The 22,458-nt window shown below is 55.2% G+C and overlaps 8 protein-coding genes across 13 annotated transcripts; all 8 read left to right on the top strand.

Annotated features, from left to right (window-relative positions):
- Window positions 1–143: 143 nt before the first annotated feature.
- Window positions 144–1,358, top strand: ABB37_08989 (hypothetical protein; the record flags this gene model as incomplete). The annotated part of the gene is made up of 1 exon (XM_015808203.1): window positions 144–1,358. The coding sequence occupies exon 1, from the start codon at window positions 258–260 to the stop codon at window positions 1,356–1,358; it is 1,101 nt and encodes a 366-aa protein (XP_015653094.1). The 5' UTR covers window positions 144–257.
- Window positions 1,359–2,363: 1,005 nt separating this feature from the next.
- ABB37_08988 (putative mitochondrial hypothetical protein) lies at window positions 2,364–3,506 on the top strand (the record flags this gene model as incomplete). 2 transcript variants are annotated; one of them, XM_015808202.1, is made up of 1 exon in its annotated part: window positions 2,364–3,506. In XM_015808202.1, exon 1 carries the CDS (start codon window positions 2,409–2,411, stop codon window positions 3,504–3,506), a length of 1,098 nt encoding a protein of 365 aa, XP_015653093.1. In that variant the 5' UTR covers window positions 2,364–2,408. The 2 variants fall into 2 exon arrangements, with proteins under 2 accessions (XP_015653093.1, XP_015653092.1); XM_015808201.1 differs by having other exon boundaries at window positions 2,384–3,506.
- Window positions 3,507–4,194: 688 nt separating this feature from the next.
- ABB37_08987 (stress-induced protein sti1) lies at window positions 4,195–6,006 on the top strand (the record flags this gene model as incomplete). Of its 3 annotated transcripts, none has more annotated exons than XM_015808200.1 (1): window positions 4,195–6,006. In XM_015808200.1, exon 1 carries the CDS (start codon window positions 4,357–4,359, stop codon window positions 6,004–6,006), a length of 1,650 nt encoding a protein of 549 aa, XP_015653091.1. In that variant the 5' UTR covers window positions 4,195–4,356. The 3 variants fall into 3 exon arrangements, with proteins under 3 accessions (XP_015653091.1, XP_015653090.1, XP_015653089.1); XM_015808199.1 differs by having other exon boundaries at window positions 4,230–6,006; XM_015808198.1 differs by having other exon boundaries at window positions 4,238–6,006.
- A 970-nt stretch (window positions 6,007–6,976) lies between these two features.
- On the top strand, window positions 6,977–9,563 carry ABB37_08986 (hypothetical protein; the record flags this gene model as incomplete). Its single annotated transcript, XM_015808197.1, has 1 exon — window positions 6,977–9,563. Exon 1 carries the CDS (start codon window positions 7,038–7,040, stop codon window positions 9,561–9,563), a length of 2,526 nt encoding a protein of 841 aa, XP_015653088.1. The 5' UTR covers window positions 6,977–7,037.
- Window positions 9,564–10,332: 769 nt separating this feature from the next.
- ABB37_08985 (phosphoribosylpyrophosphate synthetase) lies at window positions 10,333–11,813 on the top strand (the record flags this gene model as incomplete). Of its 3 annotated transcripts, none has more annotated exons than XM_015808196.1 (1): window positions 10,333–11,813. In XM_015808196.1, the coding sequence occupies exon 1, from the start codon at window positions 10,698–10,700 to the stop codon at window positions 11,811–11,813; it is 1,116 nt and encodes a 371-aa protein (XP_015653087.1). In that variant the 5' UTR covers window positions 10,333–10,697. The 3 variants fall into 3 exon arrangements, with proteins under 3 accessions (XP_015653087.1, XP_015653086.1, XP_015653085.1); XM_015808195.1 differs by having other exon boundaries at window positions 10,336–11,813; XM_015808194.1 differs by having other exon boundaries at window positions 10,636–11,813.
- A 649-nt stretch (window positions 11,814–12,462) lies between these two features.
- Window positions 12,463–15,765, top strand: ABB37_08984 (suppressive immunomodulating factor putative (TSIF); the record flags this gene model as incomplete). Its single annotated transcript, XM_015808193.1, has 1 exon — window positions 12,463–15,765. The coding sequence occupies exon 1, from the start codon at window positions 12,925–12,927 to the stop codon at window positions 15,763–15,765; it is 2,841 nt and encodes a 946-aa protein (XP_015653084.1). The 5' UTR covers window positions 12,463–12,924.
- A 662-nt stretch (window positions 15,766–16,427) lies between these two features.
- On the top strand, window positions 16,428–19,862 carry ABB37_08983 (hypothetical protein; the record flags this gene model as incomplete). The annotated part of the gene is made up of 1 exon (XM_015808192.1): window positions 16,428–19,862. The coding sequence occupies one exon, from the start codon at window positions 16,428–16,430 to the stop codon at window positions 19,860–19,862; it is 3,435 nt and encodes a 1,144-aa protein (XP_015653083.1).
- An 862-nt stretch (window positions 19,863–20,724) lies between these two features.
- ABB37_08982 (putative mitochondrial hypothetical protein) lies at window positions 20,725–22,060 on the top strand (the record flags this gene model as incomplete). Its single annotated transcript, XM_015808191.1, has 1 exon — window positions 20,725–22,060. The coding sequence occupies exon 1, from the start codon at window positions 20,789–20,791 to the stop codon at window positions 22,058–22,060; it is 1,272 nt and encodes a 423-aa protein (XP_015653082.1). The 5' UTR covers window positions 20,725–20,788.
- Window positions 22,061–22,458: the final 398 nt, after the last annotated feature.

The raw sequence follows: 22,458 nt of genomic DNA, 5'->3' as shown, positions 1-22,458 counted from the left end.
CTGCCGTTTTAACGGTCAAATGTGAGCTTTGCATGCAAAACAACTTGTTTGGCTGAACGTGAAGACAAGTTGATTTATGCACTGGCATATTATTAGAGTCTGCATTGAAGGGTTAGCAACCACAACTTGCCATATTTGTAGTCATGCGAAGTACACTTTTTTCCTCGTTATTAACTCTCTTTCTTCTGAATCTTTCTTTCTCTTTCTTGCCGACTACTCAAAACAAAGCATTTGTACATGTATATGTGGGCATTCAGATGACGTCACGAAAGCAGTCGTGGACGGAAATTTGCCCGGACCGCATTCAAAAACGAATTTCCGCCTGCACAAGCACTGGTCTAAAGTTGGAGAGTGAGAATGACCCCACAAAGTTTATTGTAATTGATCGTAATGGTAAAAGATTCCGGTGCACTGTTGGAAATCCGCATCGCTGCTCTTGTTCGTCCTCACAGCCCTGCGTACACGTTCTTTTTTCGCTGGTCTCGTTTTTTAAGGTAGCACCGACAAACGCGTCTCTTTGGCAGAAAGGCGTCAGCGAATTGGAGCTGAGTGAATGGATTGCTGGAAGAATCGAGAAAGAAAAATGCCTATTCTGTCGCGAAACTGTTACAGAAGAAGGACCATGTGAAAGGTGCGGAACGCGTTTTCATAAACGTTGTTTGCAACTCGCATCGACGGCCGGAAAATGCCAAATTAATGCCTGTCCCCGATGCACCGCAGAATTGTCAATAGAAGGAAATTGCTCGTCGTTACGTTGCGAGAGCTGTCATCGTGCCTGCCGTGATGATCACTACAGATGCTTGTTGTGCGACTATGTCCTCCTCTGCCCAGAGTGTTACAGGTCTTCAAACACGCACCCCTCTCATCCTTTCGCACACCGAAATGCGAACTCGTCGGTGCCGTTTTCACCTGCTTCTGATCCAGTCAGCGTGGAGGAGATGCAATATCGAGAGATCAATCCGGAAGATTACGAGGTCTTAATTTCACTGGACAGCGGTAACAACAAAAGGCTGTCGCCGCACGTGTTGTCAAGCTTGCCGCTTGTAGAGTATGACACGTCGGACAGCTGTAACCAATGTTGCCCGATATGTCAGCATAATTTTTCCACTCGTGATCTTTGCCTTGTTCTTCCTTGCGGGCACATAATGCACCGAGAATGCGGTCGCCGATGGCTGTCGCAATACAGTGATGAATGTCCGATAGACCACCTAGTAGTGAAACACAGCTACTATACAAATCGAGCAAACTCGTCAATGGAGAAGTATGCGAAAAATGAGGAAACAAGAAATCGCTCTGCCACACAACAGCAGTCAAACTTGAATAAATTCTTTTTACCTCCCATAAGACCTACAAGATGATGTTATTGGTCTTGTTTTTTTTTTTCTTGTGTGTTCAGCCTAGCGCGCACGAGCTTTTGGTTGTCACTCCCTTGAATGACAGCGCAAACGATGACCGATATGTAAATAATTTACCACAAGTTTTTTTTTGATCAGCTGATTTTCAAACACGTTGGTCTGCTTTGCCCCTTTTTTCTGGTTTAGGACAACAGAGAAGAACTCCCTGTCTCCCGCATATTTTGTATATTGAATACTTCTACTCATATTTTCAAATGTTCTCGCTGGTGTCTTTTTTTTGGAAGGCGACGACCATCCTTTTTCTCTCTCTCGCTGCGCTGCGCTCGGAGAGCATTTGTGTGATTGACGTGTGACATAATACAAAGTAGCTTCGGCGCTTGCGCAGTACACAAAAACAATTTGAAAACGAATATTCTTTCTTTTTTCTGGTACATTTTTTCCAACTGATCACGTATAGTGTCTTTACTGGTATCCCTTTTGACTTTTCGCAGGAAGTGAAAAGGCGCACCGAATAACAAAGATGTTTCATTTTCAGAAAGTGCAGTATGGTACTTCTTTTTTCTTCTCCCGCTGTTCTTTTATTTTTCACTTGCTAGGGTCACTTCGGTGATTGAAATGGAAAAAGGCTAAGTGAGTAGATGAAATACTCAGTTTTCTTCAGTGGCTCGGCAACCGAAGCTGGTCAACCGAGTGTTCTCCAAATACAACCAATATGTATTTTTGCCTTTGATGGACGATAACCGTTTTCTAAATAGTGTTGACATCTTTCTGAGATGTTATCTGATGCATTCTGATCTTTTTACCAGTTTTTTTTTGTTCTCACACCCGGTATGAAAACTTTGCAAAGCGCGATGAAGACACGAGCTATTCAATTTTGGTCTGTTATGATGTACCTATACTTCCTGTTTTTCTCTCTCTTTCACTGTTCTGTGCAACGTTATTATTATTGCCGTTGTCTTTTACCTCCATTCAACTGTACACACAAATGTACGCACAACTTCTATTGCAGCACTTTATACTCAATTGCAGGTTTTACGAAAGAAAAAGTATCCAATGCGCCGTGTTGCCGCCTCTTCTCTGAACGCCCAGTGCGTCCGCACGATTTGCGGAGCAGCGCCCATGATGTATTTCCCGCCTTCTGCCTCCGCTGCCATCCCCAAGGAGGAGCAGGTGAAGCGGAACACGAAGATTGCGATTGAGATGGTGAAGCGCTACAAGGGCGAGGTGCCGACGCCGTACGCGCGCAAGCACACTGCTACCGTAGAACAGCTCGAGAAGGAGATTGAAGCTCTTCTCGGTGGTGCGGCGAAGATGCGCAAGGCGATAACGGATGACCAGCCGATGGATAAGCTCGTTCTTATGGAGCGGTGTCTGCGCCACGCTCTCTGGTCCTACTACAAAGATGAGGGCAAGTGTGACTTCAACGAGATCGCCAAATGGGTCGTGTACACCCCGGAGGACGAGATAAAGCTTGCGCAGATGAGGCGTGAGACGGAGGCCAAGACGAAACTGGCCGCTTTCCGCGCCAAACGCGCCGAGCAAGGACTTCCTGACGCTCCAATGCCGCAGATCAACTGGAGCGAGGAATATAAGAACGTGATCGACCGCGAGCTGGTGAATGAGAAGCGCACCCGTTACGACACCATTGCTGCCAATACCATGGACCGCGATGAGGCGCAGATTGACGCCGTCCTCCAACAGTACCGCAAGCCCGTTCAGGACAAGCGCCTAGACGACCTTGTCGAGCTCCTTGAGCGCTTCAAGCCGGTGCTCGCTCGCGAGGCTATCATGCAGCGTCTCACCATCAAGCACCTGGAGGGTCAGCTTGGCGTGTGGCGTTACATGGACTGGTGCCCGGAAGTCCGCGACCGTGCGGAGTTGGAGGTGGACGTGTCCGGCTTCCAGTGGTGGTCTCCTCTGGAGGAGCGCCGCCTGCTCCCGGTGCGCCTGCGTTCGATGAACGAGGTGCGCGAGATCATGGCGCAGACTCAGTCCTCGAAGGCTGTCGAGGCATCGGAACACAACCCGCAGGCCTCCCAGTCTGGCGACGATGGTGACCGCGAGCGGCTGCTGAAGGAAGTGCTGGCTTTGCAGGCTCGCATCCACCAGCGCGACGACGCCCCCGTGGAGGAGAAGAAGGCCGGCCACTAACGAGACAACGAAACGTGATCTTCTTTCTCCTGCGCAAAAGAAGAGGGTGTGCAAACAAACATAAACGACAGATGCCAACAGGTTTGCTGTCTTTGGTGAGATGTGCTTCACTCTCGTTATCGAGCAGTGTGCGAAAGAAAAGATGTATGGACCGTTTACGCATCTTTAAATCTCTCTTTGCATAGCGTCTTTACAAGCTTTTTTTTTAGGAAAGTGCCTCTTTGTGGGTGTGTGAATGCCCATTGGAGGGTGTATCACATACGTTTACAAAGGCGGCGGAGAAAAACCCACTTTCTCTTTTAGGTAGCATTTTTGATTCACGGAACTGTGATATTTGGTAACTTTGGTAGCAAGCATAAATTGTCAACGAAGCAAATCGAGAAAAGCGGTGCATTAGCTGCAGCCTGCTTTTAGATACGGCTACGCCCCGTTTTTATTACTCCGGTGTGCCGTTCCTTGCGAAGAGTTTGGTTTCAGGATGGATGCCACGGTGCTGTGTAGACGAGAAACGAATCACAAGCCATTCTGCTGCTGGTCGATGTTTCTTTTTCTCTTTGACAGAATGTTGTGCAATGACTCGGGTTCTAATGGAAATTAGATTGGTACGTGCTGACAAGTGTTTCATGTTTTTTTTTTTTTCACACGTTTGATGCACAGCTCGATCTCTCAATTATGCAAATTTGTCTCAGGTTCTTTCGGTGTTCTTCAACATTTTTCTTCTCAGCTGTGAAGCTTCATCTGACCTCATCGAAAGCGAAACCACACACGCACACAAACAAACACACAACGGTTTTGAACGTTCATTTGAACCGCGTATTCCAAAACATCTTTTTTGCTTTCCGCTCTATTTATGATGATGGACGCTACTACGCTGAAGAACAAGGGCAACGAGGAGTTTTCTGCGGGCAAGTATGTGGAGGCAGCGAACTCCTTCTCCAAGGCTATTGAGCTGGATGGGGCGAACAACGTTCTCTACAGTAATCGCTCTGCGTGTTATGCGGCGATGCAGAAATACAAGGATGCACTGGACGATGCGGACAAATGCATTTCTATCAAGCCCGATTGGGTCAAAGGCTACGTCCGCCGCGGCGCGGCTCTTCACGGTATGCGTCGCTACGTAGACGCAATTGCAGCGTATGAGAAAGGACTGAAGGTGGATCCCGCCAACAGTGGCTGCGCGCAGGGTGTGAAGGACGTCCAGGCTGCGATGGCGCGTGAATCTCGCGATCCCATTGCACGCGCCTTTACGCCAGATGCGTTCCGCAAGATCCAGGAAAACCCTAAGCTGTCGCTGCTGATGCTGCAGCCCGACTACGTGAAAATGATCGACACCGTCGTTCGCGACCCTTCGCAGGGCAAGCTTTTCATGGAGGACCAGCGCTTTGGCGTGACGCTGATGTACCTCAGCGGCATCCCGCTACCGACGGGGGATGACGAGGAGGAAGAGACTCGCTCCTCGCCCAAGGCGGCAAAGCCGGCGGAAATGCCGAAGAAGGAGGCTCCGCTTTCAGAGAACGAAAAGGAGGCGTTGGCGGCGAAGGAGGAGGGCAACAAGCTGTATCTTTCCAAGAAGTTTGACGAGGCGCTGGCTAAGTACCAGGAGGCCCAGGAGAAGGACCCGAAAAACACCCTGTACATTTTGAACGCCACCGCCGTGTACTTTGAGCAGGGCGACTACGACAAGTGCGCCGCGGAGTGCGAGCGCGGTGTCGAGCACGGCCGCGAAAACCGCTGCGACTACACGATTATTGGCAAGCTCATGACGCGCCAAGCCTTTTGCCTGCAGAAGCAGAAGAAGTACACGGAGGCTATCGATCTCTACAAGCGCGCCCTCGTGGAATGGCGCAACCCGGACACGTTGAAGAAGCTGACGGAGTGCGAGAGGGAGCACAAGAAGGCGATCGAGGAGGCCTACATGGACCCTGAAATCGCCAAGCAGAAGAAGGACGAGGGCAACCAACTCTTCAAAGAAGACAAGTTTCCCGAAGCCGTAGCCGCGTACACGGAGGCCATCAAGCGCAACCCGAAGGAACACACGTCCTACAGCAACCGCGCCGCAGCGTACCTGAAGCTGGGGGCCTTCAATGACGCCCTCAAGGATGCGGAGAAGTGCATCGAGCTGAAGCCGGACTTCGTCAAGGGGTACGCACGCAAGGGTCACGCTTACTTCTGGACAAAGCAGTACAACCGCGCGCTGCAGGCGTACGATGACGGTCTGAAGGTGGATCCGAACAATGCGGATTGCAAGGACGGCCGCTACCGTACCATGATGAAGATTCAGGAGATGGCGACGGGGCAATCCAGCGATGGCGATGAGGCCGCGCGCCGTGCCATGGATGATCCTGAAATTGCCTCCATCATGCAGGACAGCTACATGCAGTTAGTGTTGCAGGAGATGCAAAACGACCCCACGCGCATTCAGGAGTACATGAAGGATCCTGGCATTTCCGGGAAGATCAACAAACTCATCTCGGCGGGCATTATTCGTTTCGGTCAGTAGTCTTCGCCACAAACGCGCAAGTCTGTGCGTCCGCGTTTCGTCTTCTCCGTACTTTTTGCTTTTCATGAGATTTGTGCATGTGTGAAGAGAGCAGCAAAGTGTGAACAGATGCCTGAACAGGGCTTCCACTTGCTGTCTTTTGTCTGTTTCCTTCCTTCGCTAGCTGTTTCTCATGGGAAAGAAAAAGTACTTGTGAAATGCGCTAAAAAGACTGCCCTCATGGTACTCGGGTTGTGTAGTGGAAGACACGTTCGGGTAATAATAACTATTATTTCTGGTTTTATATTATTGACCTGTTAACATTTTTTTCTCCTCCGTCACTACGTATTATTCTCAACGCTCATGCAGCATTGACAACTGAAGTTTCATCCGAAAGCGCTTTTTCCTCCTTTCCCTTCACTATTCGCGATGCTGGAGAAGCTGACGGTGTTAGTGTGCTCAAGTGCGGAGGAACAAAGAGGACAGCAACAGCATCCGTAACAGAGAAGAGCATAATCGCATCAAGGGCGAGTAAGTCGCAACAAACTTCCAAGTTCCTCACGAATTCTGGCAAAGAAAAATGGAACGGATGGATATCCGCTGGCGTGGGTACTTCGGAGCGCGTGTTACATCGCGGACCAATTCACACCGCGCGCAGTGCCAGAGAAGGCCTCACGCTCGTTTTCTCTTCGTTTCTTGTACGTAAACCGAGTTGACGGCATCCAAAAGGCTACGTGACTTTTTTTCCCTTTCACTGCTTGTTCTGCCGCAGAGTAAGAAGCAAAAAGAATATTCTTGACCGTTTGATGGTGAATGCACCTATAAGGTCGCATGGAGTCTTTTCATGCTATCGCAACCAATCGTGCGTCTATTTGCCATTATTCTTTTCTCTCTCTCTTTTCGACGTTCCTTTCAAACTCCTTTCATCGCGTCAACCTATGCAATTGGCGTCGTGGTTATTTGTCTCGCCTCTTTCTACCTTCTACTAAAAGGTTCGTTTTATCTCTTTTCATTTTTGTTCAGTCGACGTGCACGGGAGACATATCGCGGAAATGTCCACCGACCCACAGCTGCGCCTCGCGATGGCGAACAAGAACAACGTGCCAAAGGAGTACGTGCGCGCTGTCGACGCTCATTTGCTGCCGCCACGTGTGGGCCACAACTGGAATGATCAGGCGTTTCGCGCGCAGCAGGGAAAGCCGCAGCAGCTTGAGGCAGAGTTTCGCGGCAAACGTGCGTTCACCACCACGAACGGATCCACGTTTGGCGCGGCGCCACCTGACATGTGTCTCACGGCGCAGCAGCTCGTCGATGCCCTCGCCGCCTCTTCTCGCAACCGCAACGCGTCAAGTCGAGCCGCACGCGACGCAGAGGCGCAGCGCTCCGTCACGCTGGAGGACAAGGTGTTGCGCTTTTACGCATTCTTCAACGAACACGCGACGGAGGGCGGCGCGGCGGATTACTGGCACCGCAAGGTCGTCATTACCTTCTACATCGACGACGACACGTTTATGATTTTCGAGCCGCGAACCTTCAACAGCGGTCTCGACGGCGGTACGTTTCTGAAGCGGCAAAAAGTTGTGGCGGACCCACGACAACGCGAACAGCACCCCAATGATGAGTACGTCTCCCTTAACTTCCTGAACGTCGGACAGTCGGTGCGGCTGAATGCGGTCGACTTTTTCATCTACGACTGCGACCCCTTCACCCGAGATTTCCTCACCGCCCTCGGGATGGAGGTGGGCCCAGCCGAGCGCTGCCCGGACGACTACTTTATGTCCGAGTACGGGCGCTACCAGGAGCGTCAGCAGGCTGGCAAGTTCGGCCTTCTTTCCCAGGACTTCAGCGCTGAAGAGACGGCGCGCACGGCGCGTTTTGTAAAGGACGGAGGCAAACTGCTACGCTTCTTTGCCGTTTTGGACGAGCGGGAGACCGTGCCGGGCGGCAGCGTGCGGCGGCTGGAGGTGTTGATGTTCGTGGAGGACTTCTCCATTGCCATACTACAGCGCCAGAGCACTGCAGAAAACGCCCCTGGGCTCTACTTGTCGCGGGGGTGGCTGCCTAAAAGCGGATCGGCGGCGAAGGTGAACGAGTTGACATTTATGCATCGCGTAAATGGGCAGCGTGAGCCGGACATGGGCGGCCCGGATGCCTTCTACCGCGACACGGATCTGGATGTCGGCGCCGCACTGAACATTTTTGGCCGCACCGCGCTGTTGTACGACTGCGACGAGTACACACGCGAGTTCTATGCGGAGCGTTACGGTGTGGCACTGAAACCCGCCATTGACGTGTCTGCCTATTTCGAAGATGGGAGGCGGACCGTGATGGGCACCATAACGCAACAAAACGTGAAGAGGCCGGAGACACGCACTGGCCCTACAAACACCGATGGCAGCGGGACGGTGCGCGGCGGTGCGAAGGACACGTTGCGGTTCCGTGCTGTGCTCGCCAACCCCACCTCGCACGACGATGAGCACCGCCGTTTTGCCATTACCTTCTACACCGACACGGAGGAGTTTATGGTGTACGAGAGTGCGCTTCCGACGGCCGGCATCCACGGCGGGTGTGTGTGGAAGCGGCGTAAGGTGTTGAAGGCACCACCCAAGGCGGGCCCTCGCAACGCACCAAAGCCACCTGTTGCGGCGGACGCGCTGCCGCACTATTCGCTGAGCGACCTCAGCCTGAATAGTGAAGTGGTGATCAACGGACTGCGCTTGCGTTTGACGGCGATGGACGCGCACACGACGGCCTTTTTCGAAGAGGGAAGCGGCACCTCCACCTCCGGAAAGGGAGGCGCCGATGGGCCAGCGATGGTGACGGACGCCACCGGTGCGATGGTCACGGTGGAGCATCTTGTGTCGGAGCTGCGCGGCTACCTCGGCTCCCGCTTCGGGACTGGCGTTGCGTCCTTCCTCGCGTTGGACCGCGACCGGGACGGCATTGTCAGCCTGCCCGAATTCACCACGGCGATGAAGGGGTTTCAAATTACAGAGGACAAGAACGCTGCCGCGGCGATCTTTGCGCAAATCGCCCCATCGCCGAACACGTCGTATTTCACCTCAGAGGATTTGATGCGCTGGATCGACTCCGTCACGGAGGCGGACAAAAAGAGTTCGGTTCGCGGGCCGTGTCTTCCGTCGGGTGGTAAGGAGGCGGAGCTGAAGGCAATCGAGGAACGTATGCTGCGCTCGAAGGTGTTGCGCGAGTTGAAGTCCCGCCTGGATGCGCGGTGCTGGAAAGGGACGGATATGTTTCGCCTTGCTTCAACAATGCCACGTGCGTACGGCGGCCGACGAGCCGACCTCTACTCCTTCACGAACCCCGATCGCGACACCCGCATCACTCCGGTGCAGCTGCGCCGTTGCATGGAGGAGATCCTCACCGCGTTGCCCACCGCGGCCGAGATGAGGTGCCTTTTAGAGTTTTTCTTCCCCAACCTCCCCGCGGAGGCCTACACGCAAACACGCGACGAGGGCACGACGTACAGTGTTGACTTGATCGAATTTCAGAAGCGCTATTACGAGATGACGAAGGAAACAATGCTGCCGGAATCAATTCAGGAGGAGAGCAAGTAGCGATCAAGGGAAAATCTTTTTATTTCCTGTCAGCTCTTTCCCTCGCCAATTCGTTCCATGTACTTCTTCTTCGGTGGAGTGGGGTGTTCTTGAAGAGGTTGATTTGTTTGGGTAGAGGGGTTGTAGGACGGAAAACACGTTTCTGCTCCGTCAAAGAGACGCGGCGTCTTTTTTCCTTTAGCTGTTCACGTGTGAAGAGAAGTGCGGTAACACGACTTTTCTTTTTCGTGGTTTTTCTTTTTCTCATGGGCCGGCGATATGTTGATGTACTTTACGGCGTCGTTATGATTATTATTGAGATGTCAGTTCTTTTTTAATGTAAACTACAATCGATGCTTTCCAATGTAAGCTATTCTCGCTCTCTCTCTGTTCACAGGTGAGAGGTTGCCTCGATGTGGGCGTGTACAAGCGTCTACAAGTCATTGCAAAACGGCAAATCAACACCGCTCAAAAAATAAGTAAATAAAAGTTACAGAGGGTGCAGTTTATTGCCTTCGTAACGCCTTCAGCGAAACGGACTATTCGTGGCAAAAGGTAACTGCGGTTCAATGAGAAAGAAACTTCTAAAAGCTGTCTTCGCTGCAGCGTGCTTTCAATGTTGAAGGACTTTCCAGATTACAGCTTACGAATGGGGAGAACCGACGGGGATGTGAAACCCTTAATCATCAAAGGCTGTCGGTCGCTGCAATGCTGTTGTATCACATCTTTCCATTCTCGTACTCAACTCTTGTTACTTTTCGACTCCTTTTTTAATGCCTGCCTGTGTGGAGAAGCGCACAAGCCGGTACGTTGAAAATTTGGTTACGTTGGCGCATCGTGAATCTCTCCTAGTTGACTGCGAGAGCTATTTCATTTCCAACTAAAAAAAGAACACTGTCCACTGAAACCGCTTAACGCAACGCTAAATCCCTATACCCCCCCAAAGCAGGTTAAATCTGTTTGGCAACGACTAGTAAAGTTAAGTCATTCACAATTTTTTTCTGTGTCTTGGTAGCTCTCTTTCAAGCGAGTGGCTGTGATTAGGTAGACGTAATAGCACCCAGGCTCTCTGAGTCCCCCATCTTCTCTTTCAGTCCCTTTTTTTCTAGCTGCCTTTACGGTACACAACACTCGCCATTTTTTGGCTTTGTCAAGATGTCCGTTTCTCCCCTCCAAGACCAGCTGACGCGCATCGAGAAGGCGTACTATTACCGTCCCGGTAAGATGGCGGAGGTGCACGCCATCAGCGGGACGGTGAGTCCACACACCGAAAAGCGTGGCCATCCTCGTCCGTTCTGCCTCGTCTCTGGCAACGGCAACCGTCCGCTTTCCGAGGCGGTGGCGCTTCTCATGGGCACCCACACGCACCACACATCCGTGACGCAGTACGCGAACGGTGAGGTGAATGTGCGCATCAACGAGAGCGTTCTGGGGGCCGATGTGTACATCATCCAGAGCACCACCGGCAACGAGATCATTGACATCAACTGCGCACTCATGGAGCTGCTTCTGCTGATCCGCAAGATGCGCCTGAGCAACGCGAAGAGTGTGACCGTCATCGCCCCCTTCTTTGGGTACGCCCGTCAGGACCGCAAAACAAATCTGCGAGGCCCCATCTCTGCCTCCGCGGTGGCGCGGATGATTGTCAAGATGGGTGCCGATCGCCTCGCCGCTCTCGACCTGCACTCGAACCAAATTCAGGGCTTCTTCGACAATGTGCCGGTGGACAACTTGACGATGGCGCACGAGTTTGCGAGCTACCTGCTCAAGCAGCCGTGGTGGAACGTGGATCAGGCCGTGATTGTCTCGCCGGATGCTGGTGGCGTGGAGCGGGCGAAGCAGCTGGCGGATATCCTGCAGGTTGGCCGTATTGTCACCATCGTAAAGCGCCGTATTGCGGCGGGTAAGGTGGACAGAATGCAAACCGTCGGCGATGTCGAGGGATTCACGTGTGTCATCGTGGACGATATGATTGACACCGGCGGCACGCTCGTGAAGGCGTGCGAGCTGCTGAAGAATCTCGGCGCGGTGCGCGTTTGGGCCTGCTGCACACATGGCATTCTCACAGACCCGTGCTCGGAGCGCATTAACAAGTGCGATGCGCTGCAGGAGCTTGTTGTGTCTGACTCCATCCCGCAGGTGGAGCATCAAAAGACGATTCCGAAGCTGAAGGTGCTCACGATTGCCCCTTTGATCACTGCTGTGGTGGATAAGTACATGCACGAAGGAAGTGTGAGCTCCTTGTTCGCGAAGACGCTAAATGAACTGTAGCAAGAAAAAGGAAAAGCGAATGCGACGAGATTCAGGTGTCACTGCTTTAACACAAGTAGAAGGTCTTTTTGGGTGAGAAGAAAAATGCTGGTTGACTGTTGGGTTTCGTGTGACAGCTGCACCAGAAAATCCTGTGTGTTTTGTCTTGATCAATAGCCTCAACTAGTCTGCGCACGCACTTTTTCTGTGTGTTTTCGCGTGAGATCTGGTTGATGACTTGATGCTTCCTGCGTGCGTTTTTCCCCTTTCTTCCTTCTGAGAAAGCACCAAACACCCAAAACGGTTTTTACTTTATTAATGAACGACATGAAAATGTCCGCACTGAGATGCATAAATGCGATGTTCAGCCGCGGCGAAGTACTATGGAGCGTTTGCTGTTTTGAAACAAAAACTAAAAGTAATACTGCAGCGAAGAGCTTGGAACGGAGCACGCTGCTTTTCAAGTTGGAATGCCCAACAACAGCAACAACACAAACTCTCTGTGCTGCGTTAGCTTTGTGAAACCGCCTTTTGTGGTCAGCGTGAAAGGCAGACACGCTCACACACAGAAGCAAAACATCGTCGATGTAGTCACGGTTTTCTTGTTACTTTTCGAAGCTTCCCCCCCCCTCTCTCTGGTTTAATCTTGATTCTGCTAACTGTTTTAATAGTTGTGCGAGCAAACACACCAACAGAAGCTCACGCTCAGGTCTCCGGCTCCATGCGTGTGTTTTCCGAAACAAAGAAAACTGATAAATTCAGAGGTGCTATATAGGCCAGAGCTACCTGCGCACCGGCTTGCTCTGCAGAAACTTGTTCTTTTCCAACAACTCAAGTGCCCTTTTATATTACTGTTATTATTATTTGCACCATCGCTCTCTTTTTCACAGCCTACGTTACCACATAGACAAGAATTCTCCATTTTCCCCCCACTTTGTCGCTGCCACACGAATAGACATTACCGCTGTATATATGCGCTCAGCGGAGTTCCAAGTTACCGTACCCATCCCACACACAAGTTTGCGAACATTGTTGTGTCTCTTTTTTTCCTTTACAATAAATAGAGTTCTGATCTCGTTGCAAGACGGGATAGCACGTTACACCCACAGCTTGTTAGCCCTTTTTAGCACCAATGAGCTCCTTGTTGCTGAAGGAGATCGAAGCTAGCGATCCGGACGACCAGACAATCTTAGAGTTGTTTACGTCCTGCCGTGAACACGTGATTCGCGTCTCCGCGACGCATTTTCTGCCCCACCAGATTGCGGTGACGACTAAAAATGGGTTTATCGAACTGGTCAACACGGCAAGCGGCGAGTTCCGCCTCTTCCTCACCTTCCTCGACCGTATACCTCTCGACGCCTCCCTGCGGTGCTTTTCCCTCGTCCCCAGCCTCTACGCCGCCTCCACCACGAGGCACCAGCACCATCTCCTCTTTTCGCTCGCGTACTCGAACGAACTTCTCCTCGGCAACGTAGAGACGAGCGCGGTGCGGACGCTGGCCACATGCGTGAGTCGACCAAGCGTGGTGGAGTGCGACGGCGATTACATTGTCTGCGGTGAGGGAAACGGCCAGCTTTCGGTGTGGCGGGGTAGCGCAGAGGAGCGCGAGCGCGTTCGCGGAAGCGGGGCAGGCAACATCTCGCTGCCGCCGCTGTTGTGGCAGCAAAAGTTGTTTGATGACTCCGTTGTCTGCATTGGGCTCCATCGCGATCAGCTGGTGTGCTGCTCGGCAGATTACCGCTGCGTGGTGGCCTCCGTGGAGGGCGGCACCGTGCGCGCGACGTTGTCGTCGTTGGATATCGATCGCGGTGTTGCCGCTTTTGCGCTGACTACGCCACCGCTGATGGCAGGACACAAAGTGCTCGCGGTGTGCCTCACGTCGCGCATCTCCGTGTTTGCCGTGCAGCCGTCGGACGGCGGCGAGGCGGGGAAGGCGGCGGCGGCCGGACCGTTATCAGTGCTTTCTTCCCCATCCGGGCGATCTGAGCACTGGTCGTACCGTGGTGGTTGCCGGCTAAGCGAAGGAGAGGAGCTGACGTGTGCATCGTGCCTGGGGGCGTACATGGCAGCTGGCACGCGCTCTGGCCTGGTGCTGCTGTACGCCTGTGATGCCGCTGCGCAGCAGGTAAAGGAGCTGGTGCGCTTCAACGTTGGCTACGGCGTGAAAGGGATGCAGCTCTTCGCAGATGACACGCTGCTCGTCGTGACATCCGCGGGAGACGTCTGGCGCTGGCCGTTGGCCGACCTGCTGAGCACCGTAAAGCAGAACGCGGGTGGGTCGGTGAGGGACGCACGGAGCAGTGAAAATGACGTGACCGAGGCGGAGGGAGAGGAGGAGGAGCCGGTGCCGTCGGTCGACGCACCACCGCAGCCTTCCGCAGCGCCGGGCCTCAAAACGGCGGCGCACCCCGCGCAGCTGAGCACGACTCTCTGCGAGGTGAGCCACACCCACGAAGGCGAAGCAGAGGATCGAAACCTGTCGCTGCAGGAGAGCTCCTCCATAACTCAGGAGACACCGTATGAAAAAAAGACGGACACGGAGGCGGGCAGCGCCGCCGCTTCCGTGGAAGACAACACCGCTGTGACTCCCTCGAGGGACCGCAATAATGAGGCGGAGGGGGACAGCCTCACGTCGGTGCATCTGTCGTCCCTGCATCGCGATGACGACACCGCCGACCTCAACGTATCGGCAGACGACGACGACGACGACGTGCACGGGGAGCGGCATGACGAGGACAGCCTCGGCACGGATGGACAGCCCACGGAGCCGACGACGGCGCTGTGCCTCGACGCCGCACCGCTGGGACCAGCGCTTGCGAGACAAAATTCGGAAGTCGCGGAGGGAAGAGGGGCAGTTAACCCCCATTCGCAGGACAGACCGCCGGCTGTGCTGTACGACCCAGAGACTGTCGCAGACACTGACGGCACCACGACGGATTCTATGCAGCACGAGGCAGCGATGGGGTCTGTGGAGGTGAGCCACTGCGACTCCGCCGGCGGCGTCTCGCCTCCCTCGTCGGCCGACACCACCGCCCACATCGAAGCCACCGCACATGGTGTCAGCGAGCAGACAAGCCCATTACCAAAACTCCCCTCTTTAAGCAAACAGGAAAAATACTCGAATGCATACGTGGGTGCGCACGGTGCCAGCAGCGACGACATCAAAGGTCCCACAACGAACTCTTCAGTCGAGAAGGACCGGGTAGCGGAGGAGAGCATGCGCGAGAGTACACCAGCACCTCCCAAATCGATAAAGAGCCCGAAAACTCGAGCTTCAGAAGAGGCGCGTGAGATGGCGCAACTGGAGGCCGAGTTTGATCAAGCAGTGGCGCGCATGTTAGGACCCAAGACGTCTATCGAAGGCCTTCGCCGTGGCCGTCGCATGGACCCGCGCAAGGTGGCCGGTATACTCCACAACTTGGCCAAACAGCACGCCGGTGCATCCGCGGCGCACAGCACAACGTCCGCACTTGCAGGACTCAACAGCACGAAGCTGTTGGAGGAAAAACGCGCTGCCATCGCTGCTGCGGCGTTTGACTTCGATGCGTACCGACAGGCCCATCGTCTCGAGGTTGACGCACTGCAGTACCAGCACCCAGTAAAGGCGCTGACGTACACCCTGCAAGATCGCGTGTTCGGCGGTGTCGAGGCGGTTGCGCGCCTCCGGGGTGCAGAAGACAACGATGGCGACGCTTCGGCGCCGCGGAAAGTGCCGTCATCGTCGCTCTCGCAGGACGAGCTGCGTGATGTCACCTACGGTCGAGTGAAGCGTGTCATCGACGCGGAGATTGTGGAGGAGCGACGACGTGGTGGGCCGGAACTTCGACATCACCGCTGCGAGGATTTGCTGTTCCCTTCGCCCGCCGCGGCGTCAACCGTGCTGTTTAAGGAAGATGCGTTGCTTCCCAGCACTGCGTGGGAGGAGGTTCTTCTTTTGCCCATGCCTCTGCCGCCTGCGTCTTCGGTGTTTTGAGCGTGCAATCGTTTTCTCCTTTTTTGCTTTGGTCCGCTGTGCGAGGGTGCGGACGACTTTATTGGTGAGTTTGTCTCCCGCTTCCTCTCGATGCAATCTGTTCTAGCGCTGAATTCTTACTCTTCTCTTCCTCTTATGCCTCCACTTACACGAGCTCCCACGGGAGATCGTGACCCTCCTCTCCATCTCGCTCGCTCACAAGAGGAGGTGTGTGTGTGTGTGTGATGAGTAGAAGGGGCGTGCAAAGGATTATTTTCAGCGGAAGTCGTTCTGCACGCGTTCAACTGCCGCGTTGGAATGCCTTCTTTGCCTTTCTTTGCCTCTCCAGCCGTTCCGGCGCTGCTGCTTCTCATGGAAGATGTAGGTGCACGTTTTTCCGCCTGTGGAGACACTTGAACTGCGTGAGGCTCCTTCAATCTCCTTCCTCTTTCGCTTTCTCATCTCTCTGACGATGCTCAACACTTCAACTGCGTGTGGGCGTTGCCGAAGCACACGCAGACACAAACACACGCGCACCAGCGCGCGGGGTCGCAACACGCTTGAGCAACACTGCCACCTTCCTGCTTTTAAAAAATCTGTTCTGTAGGTTTTGCGCGTTGCTTTTTTCCGTTACTCATCAACACATTTGTATTTATTAGTTGTTGGATTGGAATAGTGGCATAATGAGTCGCTACAGCGACTTGCAGCCCATCATCGATGGCATCTTTCGCCAGCGCGGAGACGAGGTCGTTGCCGGCGAGACCGTCTCGGAAATCAGCAATAAGAAGAAGGCCTCGAAGCCGCGTCTGATTATTTTGACGCGTCCCCTCGGCGGCAGCGGCGGGGCGACGCTCACCATCGTCGCTGTAGAGCCCAACAATCAGCGCGTGAAGCTCAAATCAGCGTTTGCCGTGGACCGGCTCACTGAGGTGTCGAATGAGGGCAGCTTCGATGCCACCTTCAACTTTGGTGCTAGCGGCCTGCTGTCCGTCAGCTTCGAGTCGCACATTCAGCGTGAAATGTTCGTTGCTTCGGCGCGCCGTCTGCAGACGACGCCGTCTTCGGCCGGTGCACGCGGCGGCTACTCGGATGGGCGATTGGGCGCTATTCGCGGTGTGCTGACGGAGGCGGTGGGGGCGGAGGTAGAGGCGGACGCCGCCGCACGCGTGCGTAAGCTGCGCCAAGATAAACGTCGCCTCTTCACCACCGAGGAGGAGCAGCATCTGCTGAGGCACATGGGGACCGATGGGGCAGGGTTTGATGACATCAAGCAGTTTCAAGACGCGCTCCTGCGGCAGCAAAAGAATTCGGAGCTGCGGTCGCTCGATTTGCTGACCGCGTCGGAGACGGCGTGGCAGGAGGCGCAGCAGCAGGTGCAGGACTTAGTGCAGGATGTAGAGCAGTTGGAGCAGCGCATCGAGGAGTACTCGACGCACCTTCTGTCGAAAAAGTCTGTCATTCAGCAGGTCGAGCACGACAACAACACCCTCCAACGCAGGCAGCAAAACCTGGAGAGTCTGTATATCATGATGTCGGACCTGCGTGATCAGCTGCGGCTCGCACCAGCCACCGTGGCGCTGCTCACTCGTCTGCGAGCTGCGCCGGAAGAAGGTCTTGTCGCCTTCTTCTCGGAGGGGAGCAACGCGGTCACCTTGTCGGTCGCCATGAAGCACATGCAGGGCGTTCTGCACAACTCAAAGCTGGACAGCGACTTTCCCATCAACGCCGTGGCAGAGCGCAAGGCGTACTTTCTCGACCAGCGTAAGATGATCACGCAGCGGTCGAAGGCCTACATCCTGTCCACCATCGAATCTTACGAGGCGATCTACTTTGCTGACAAGACGCGCTACAGCAGGGACTCCTCCCTTGTCTGGCGCCTGCACGTCGATCTGTCGGTGAAGCTGATGAACATTAGCGACATCATCTGCGCACTCGGTCGCATCGACGTGGAGGGCTTCGGCAACGCGCTGCGCAAGTACCGCTCGAGCATGCAGAAGGTGTACGCACTGGAGATTTCGCGCTTTTTCAAGTCCCTCAAGAAGCAAATCAAGAAGGTGAACACGTGGCGCGGCCCGTTTCTGCTCGGCACCTCCGAGACGCGCAAGGAGGCGATGTCGGTGCGGGTGGAGACAACGCAGGAGGCCGAGACGCCTCGCGGGCGGGCTCGCGGGGGCTACACCGCCACCCCAGCCCTCACCCCCCGCTTGATGCTGTACGACGAGGACGCCAGCGCGGACGGGGGCGGCCGCGCGGGATCGCCGAGCACCCGCGGCGACGACGACCACACCCGCCTCACCGTGCAGTTTCCTTCCGTGGCGGACCTGCACATGGAGGGCAACGTCCCCAGCACCGCCGTGGAGCTGTACGAGAGCGCGGGTACGCTGCGCCGGCTCGACGTGCGGGCGGAGAGGTCGACGGTGGTGAGTGGCATCAAGTCGCTCGCCCCCAGCACCAGCGGCGGTGGGTACCTGCGGCCCGACCTCGCCTTTGCCATCGCCCTCGAGTCGGCCGTGCTCGCTGTCCTGCATGAGGAGGCGATTCTGCGCAACTGCTTCGGGCTGGCGGACACCGCCGCTGCAGAGCCCGCGGACGACGTCAGGGTTGACGCGCCGAATGTGTGGTCAAGCCCGCTGGATGCGGATAAGAAGAAGGCGTCCTTTACAACGGGCGGTCCAGAAGGCGACGCCGAGGCAGACGCCGACCGGCAGCAGATGATGCAGGACTCCCTCCTCGAGCTCTTCGGCGGCGCAGATGCGAATACGCTCGTGCGCGTTCTGCAGGGCAACTCCCGCGCCACCAGCGCGCGGCCCTCGCGCTCGAGCAGCCAAAGCCGTGACATCGGACTGCCGCCTCGTCCGCCGCCGGCGGGGCACAGCGGCAACACCTCCCTCCATCAGGACTCCGCCTTTCCACATCGACGGACGTGGAGCGGGGCGTCGTCGACGGGTCTCGGCGGCCGCGGCAGCTCTCTCAGCGGCGGCGACGATCGCGACTCTGACTCCGTCGACGATGGGACCGCACGCAGCGCGCTGCACCGCAACTTCCTCATCCGATCGATGCGGGACTTGGCCAACTTCTTTGTGGAGAAGTGCGACCGCATCTACTGCATTCCGGTGCTGTGCATGATTCGCGCCTACCGCCGACGAGCGGACAACGCGATGCTGCCGGCGAAGAGCGCCTTCTGCCAGTTTATGCTCGGGGAGCTGGAGACGATCATGTCGGGCGGGATGGTGCAATTTGTGGCGGAGCAGACGGAGTCCATCACGCGGTGCCGGAAGAAGTACTTAGTTAAGCCAACGGCGCTGCTGCATTGCTTCGCCAAGCTGCCGGCACTCTTTCTGCGATTTGAGGCGGTGCACGACGCGCTGGCACTGAACGTGTGTGACCGCACCGAGTACTCCTCCATCGCCCTCAGCCTGGTCGATCAGTCATTCGATGCGCTGGACATCATCACCGACGTGAAGTCGACCGGAAAAGACATGAACGAGGAGCAGCTGAAGCTACACAAGCTGATCGCGCAAAAGGTGAACGCCGTGCTCGACGGTGTGCAGGCGGACGTCCACTCCCTCAAGTGGGTCTTTATTCAGCAATACCGCCATCAATCGTTCTTCTGCGCCTTTTACTCTACCATGCCGGGCAGCAGCTTCGCGGTGGAGCTGCTTCAGGACCAATACGTCGCTGCCAAGGTAAAACGCGACCGGTACGAGGAGCTCTACCTCACTCGCATCATTCTGGTGGGCAGTTTCCCAGTCTTCGGCGTCTTTACGATATCCGCGGAGGATCTGTCGATGATTTACTCGAAGGAGGAGCTGCGGCACCACAAGGCGCTTGCACAGGATGCGGTGGCGAAGGTGGTTGATGGGCTGGAGAAGGAGCTGCGCTCCGGTGTGAGGGCGAGTGCGGCGCGCATGAAAAAACATTTTTTGCGAGACGTCGACCTCAACGGCAATGAGGCGTCCTTCCACCGCACGTTACTGCAGCGCACCTGGCAACACTTCTCCACACTGCTGCTGCAGAAGTTCGACTTTCTCACGGACCTCCTTACGTGGTCCGTATACAAGGATCTCACGCTGACGGTGCGGCGCGCAGAACTGGCGGAAATGCTGGCTTCGTACTAAGCAATATGAACCGGAGGCGTTTCCATGCGGGAATTTGCGCGCACAGACACACCAGTGCGCTCTACCGCTGAGAGCGGGTCAGCGGCCCAAACGTGGCCCTAAAATCACCTGCAAGTTTGTTCTCCCATTTGTGTTCTCTCATCGCGGCATGAGCGTGGACACCATCCCTTTTTCTTTCTTCTACTGCTGTATGTTCTAATCCGGCAATGCGATGGAAAGGCGTGCTACTGAAGGAGCAGCGCTCTTTACAGAAATTGTGAGAGTGAGTGAGAGATAGAGGGCGCGCGCGGTGCTGAATGCAAGTTAGCAGCACGCACGCGAAAACTTGGAGAGGAAAGGCGGAAAGAATCCAAGGAGAAGAGGAAAAGCGGTGCAGCGGTGCAGGTGCGCATGTTTGCGCTTATGCGTGCTCATCTCACCTTGTTTGCAAAGGAGTACCTTCTTTTCCCCTCTTCCGAAGTTTGAGCTGCAACTGCCTTTCTTCTCATTGAGCCTGTGCCTTTTTTGTTTTATTTTTCTGCCTCGTTATCTTGCACTCGTTGCCCTCTTGCCAAGCAAACTGTCTACTACAGAGCAGAACCGGAGTCGATCTTAGACGGAAGAAGTGCGTGCTGATCATGCGAGCGCGTGATTGTAGGTTTCAACAAGGCTCAAAAGCAACTATCCAGCGGTCTTGTTTCTGTTAAGAGTATCCACAATCGTGGGGGTTTGCTTTCGCAATCGTGTCCCCCTCGTCCCGCATCACCAGACCACGGCACGAAGTCCTGTCGTATGCACTGCTTTGTGCCAACTGCTCCATTCCGTTCATCATCTCTCTCTGCTTTCTCTCTCTTGGCTACGACACACACACGCACGTACGTTAGTGTACGCATTGCTTGAAATCCGTAAAAAGGAGATTGTCGCTGGAGCGTCATCAGAGCCTCACGATGCTTCACTCCACGGCTGTGCGGCGTATTAATATGCGCGTCCCAACCAGCGATGAGATCGAGAGCGATATGCTGATAAACCGCCTGCGACGCTCCAAGGTGCGCAATCCATTTTCCCTGAGGGCCCTCACCGGCACGAGGCTTCAGGGCTTCGCCGCCGCCGGTGGCATCATCCTCGGCGCGGCCGTCTTCTTAGGTCCGTGGATGCTGGAGGAATATCGGGAGATGCTTGGCAACAAGTTTGTGCCGTTGCCGCCGTCGCAGATGCCGCATACCTCGCCGGAGTGGTGGGAGAACGAGTGGCGCAAGATGAACTCCACCTGGCGCGCTGGTGAGTCGACGCGGGACTTTTTCGTTGGCCCCTACAGCTTTGTAAAGGAGCAGACCGGGCGGGACTTGTCATCTGCGATGGACTTTGTGCGCACCTCGCCAACCGCCGGATCGTTGTCGAGCAGCGGTGGTGGCAACAGCAGCAGCGGCAATGCTGCTGGAGGTCACGGCCTTTTGAGTCGTGGGGTCCATCTTTTCTACCGCTCTACCGCGAAGCCGTCCCCCGCTGTGACTTTCTCGTCTTCTTCGCCAGCGAGTTCCCATGCTACGCCGTTGGTGCCGCCGGACGCCCCGCAGATGCTCGTGCCGCTCTGCGGTGACTCGCCCATTCTGCGCACCGCCGCCCTGCAGGGGTTCGAGGTGGACGGCGTGGACTCCTCGCAGACGGCTCTACGCAGCGCGGTGGAGCGCTCCGAGGAGGGCCTGCCGGTGGAGCGGTTTCGGCAGATTCACCTGCACTGGAAGAACTTCTTCGCGCCGGAGCTGTGGGAGGGTCCGCTGAAAGGCAAGAAGTACGACGTGATTTACGAGCGCCAGGGCATGACCTCGCTGAACCGGGAACAGCGACCCGACTACGCCTACCTGCTGAAGCGTGCCTTAAAAGACGATGGACTGATTTACGTGGAGGGCATATTCCGCACAGGGCGTGTAAAGGGCAATAAACTGCGCGGCCCGCCCTACTCGCTCTCCAAGAAGGAGCTGGAGCATCTGTTCCCGCTTGATGAAGGCTTCTACGTGCGGTGTGAGGAGAAGACGGATGCAATGCAGCTGCTCAGCCGTGAGAATCGCATCTTGAAGCGGGTGCCGAAGGAGCTCTACGTTACCCCGTTTCGCTGCGCCGTTTTCCGTGAGGCGGCTGTCAACTTAGCCACACGCGCGGAGCCGCTACAGCATCCAGAGCCGCCCGCGCTGACGCCGTCCGTGGATCAGTTTACGTGGTGATGAAGGCAACGGCGAAGAGGAAGCGAGGGAGCGGCGGGGCTTGGGCGGTGCGAGATATCGTTATCGAATGGTGAGGTGCCGCTTGGGGGGAGACGGTGGTTTGTGAGAGTGCAAGAATTAGCGCTCTCCGCCTTTTCAGTGCTTTGGCTACCGCAGCCGTTTTAAGAGTTCTCCTGCACGCTGCATCACCACCAAAGTCAAGCTAGCGTGGCTGATCATCAAACACGACGTAAATATCTTTTGCGATCGTGCTCAACTACGTCCTAAGTGCTGCGCTTTTGCTGTGCACACACACACAGACAGAAATTCCATGTGTCTTAGTTGTCGATAAGAGGAACTTTCTTTCGGTCTGCCTCACAGTCGAGTTAAAATGGCACCGCTTTCTGGCACGGACTGCC

This window comes from Leptomonas pyrrhocoris (assembly GCF_001293395.1).
Source record: "Leptomonas pyrrhocoris isolate H10 chromosome Unknown, whole genome shotgun sequence".
NCBI lineage: Eukaryota > Euglenozoa > Kinetoplastea > Trypanosomatida > Trypanosomatidae > Leptomonas > Leptomonas pyrrhocoris.
Note: the sequence above shows the minus strand (reverse complement) of the source record. Positions and strands in the feature narration are given on the sequence as shown.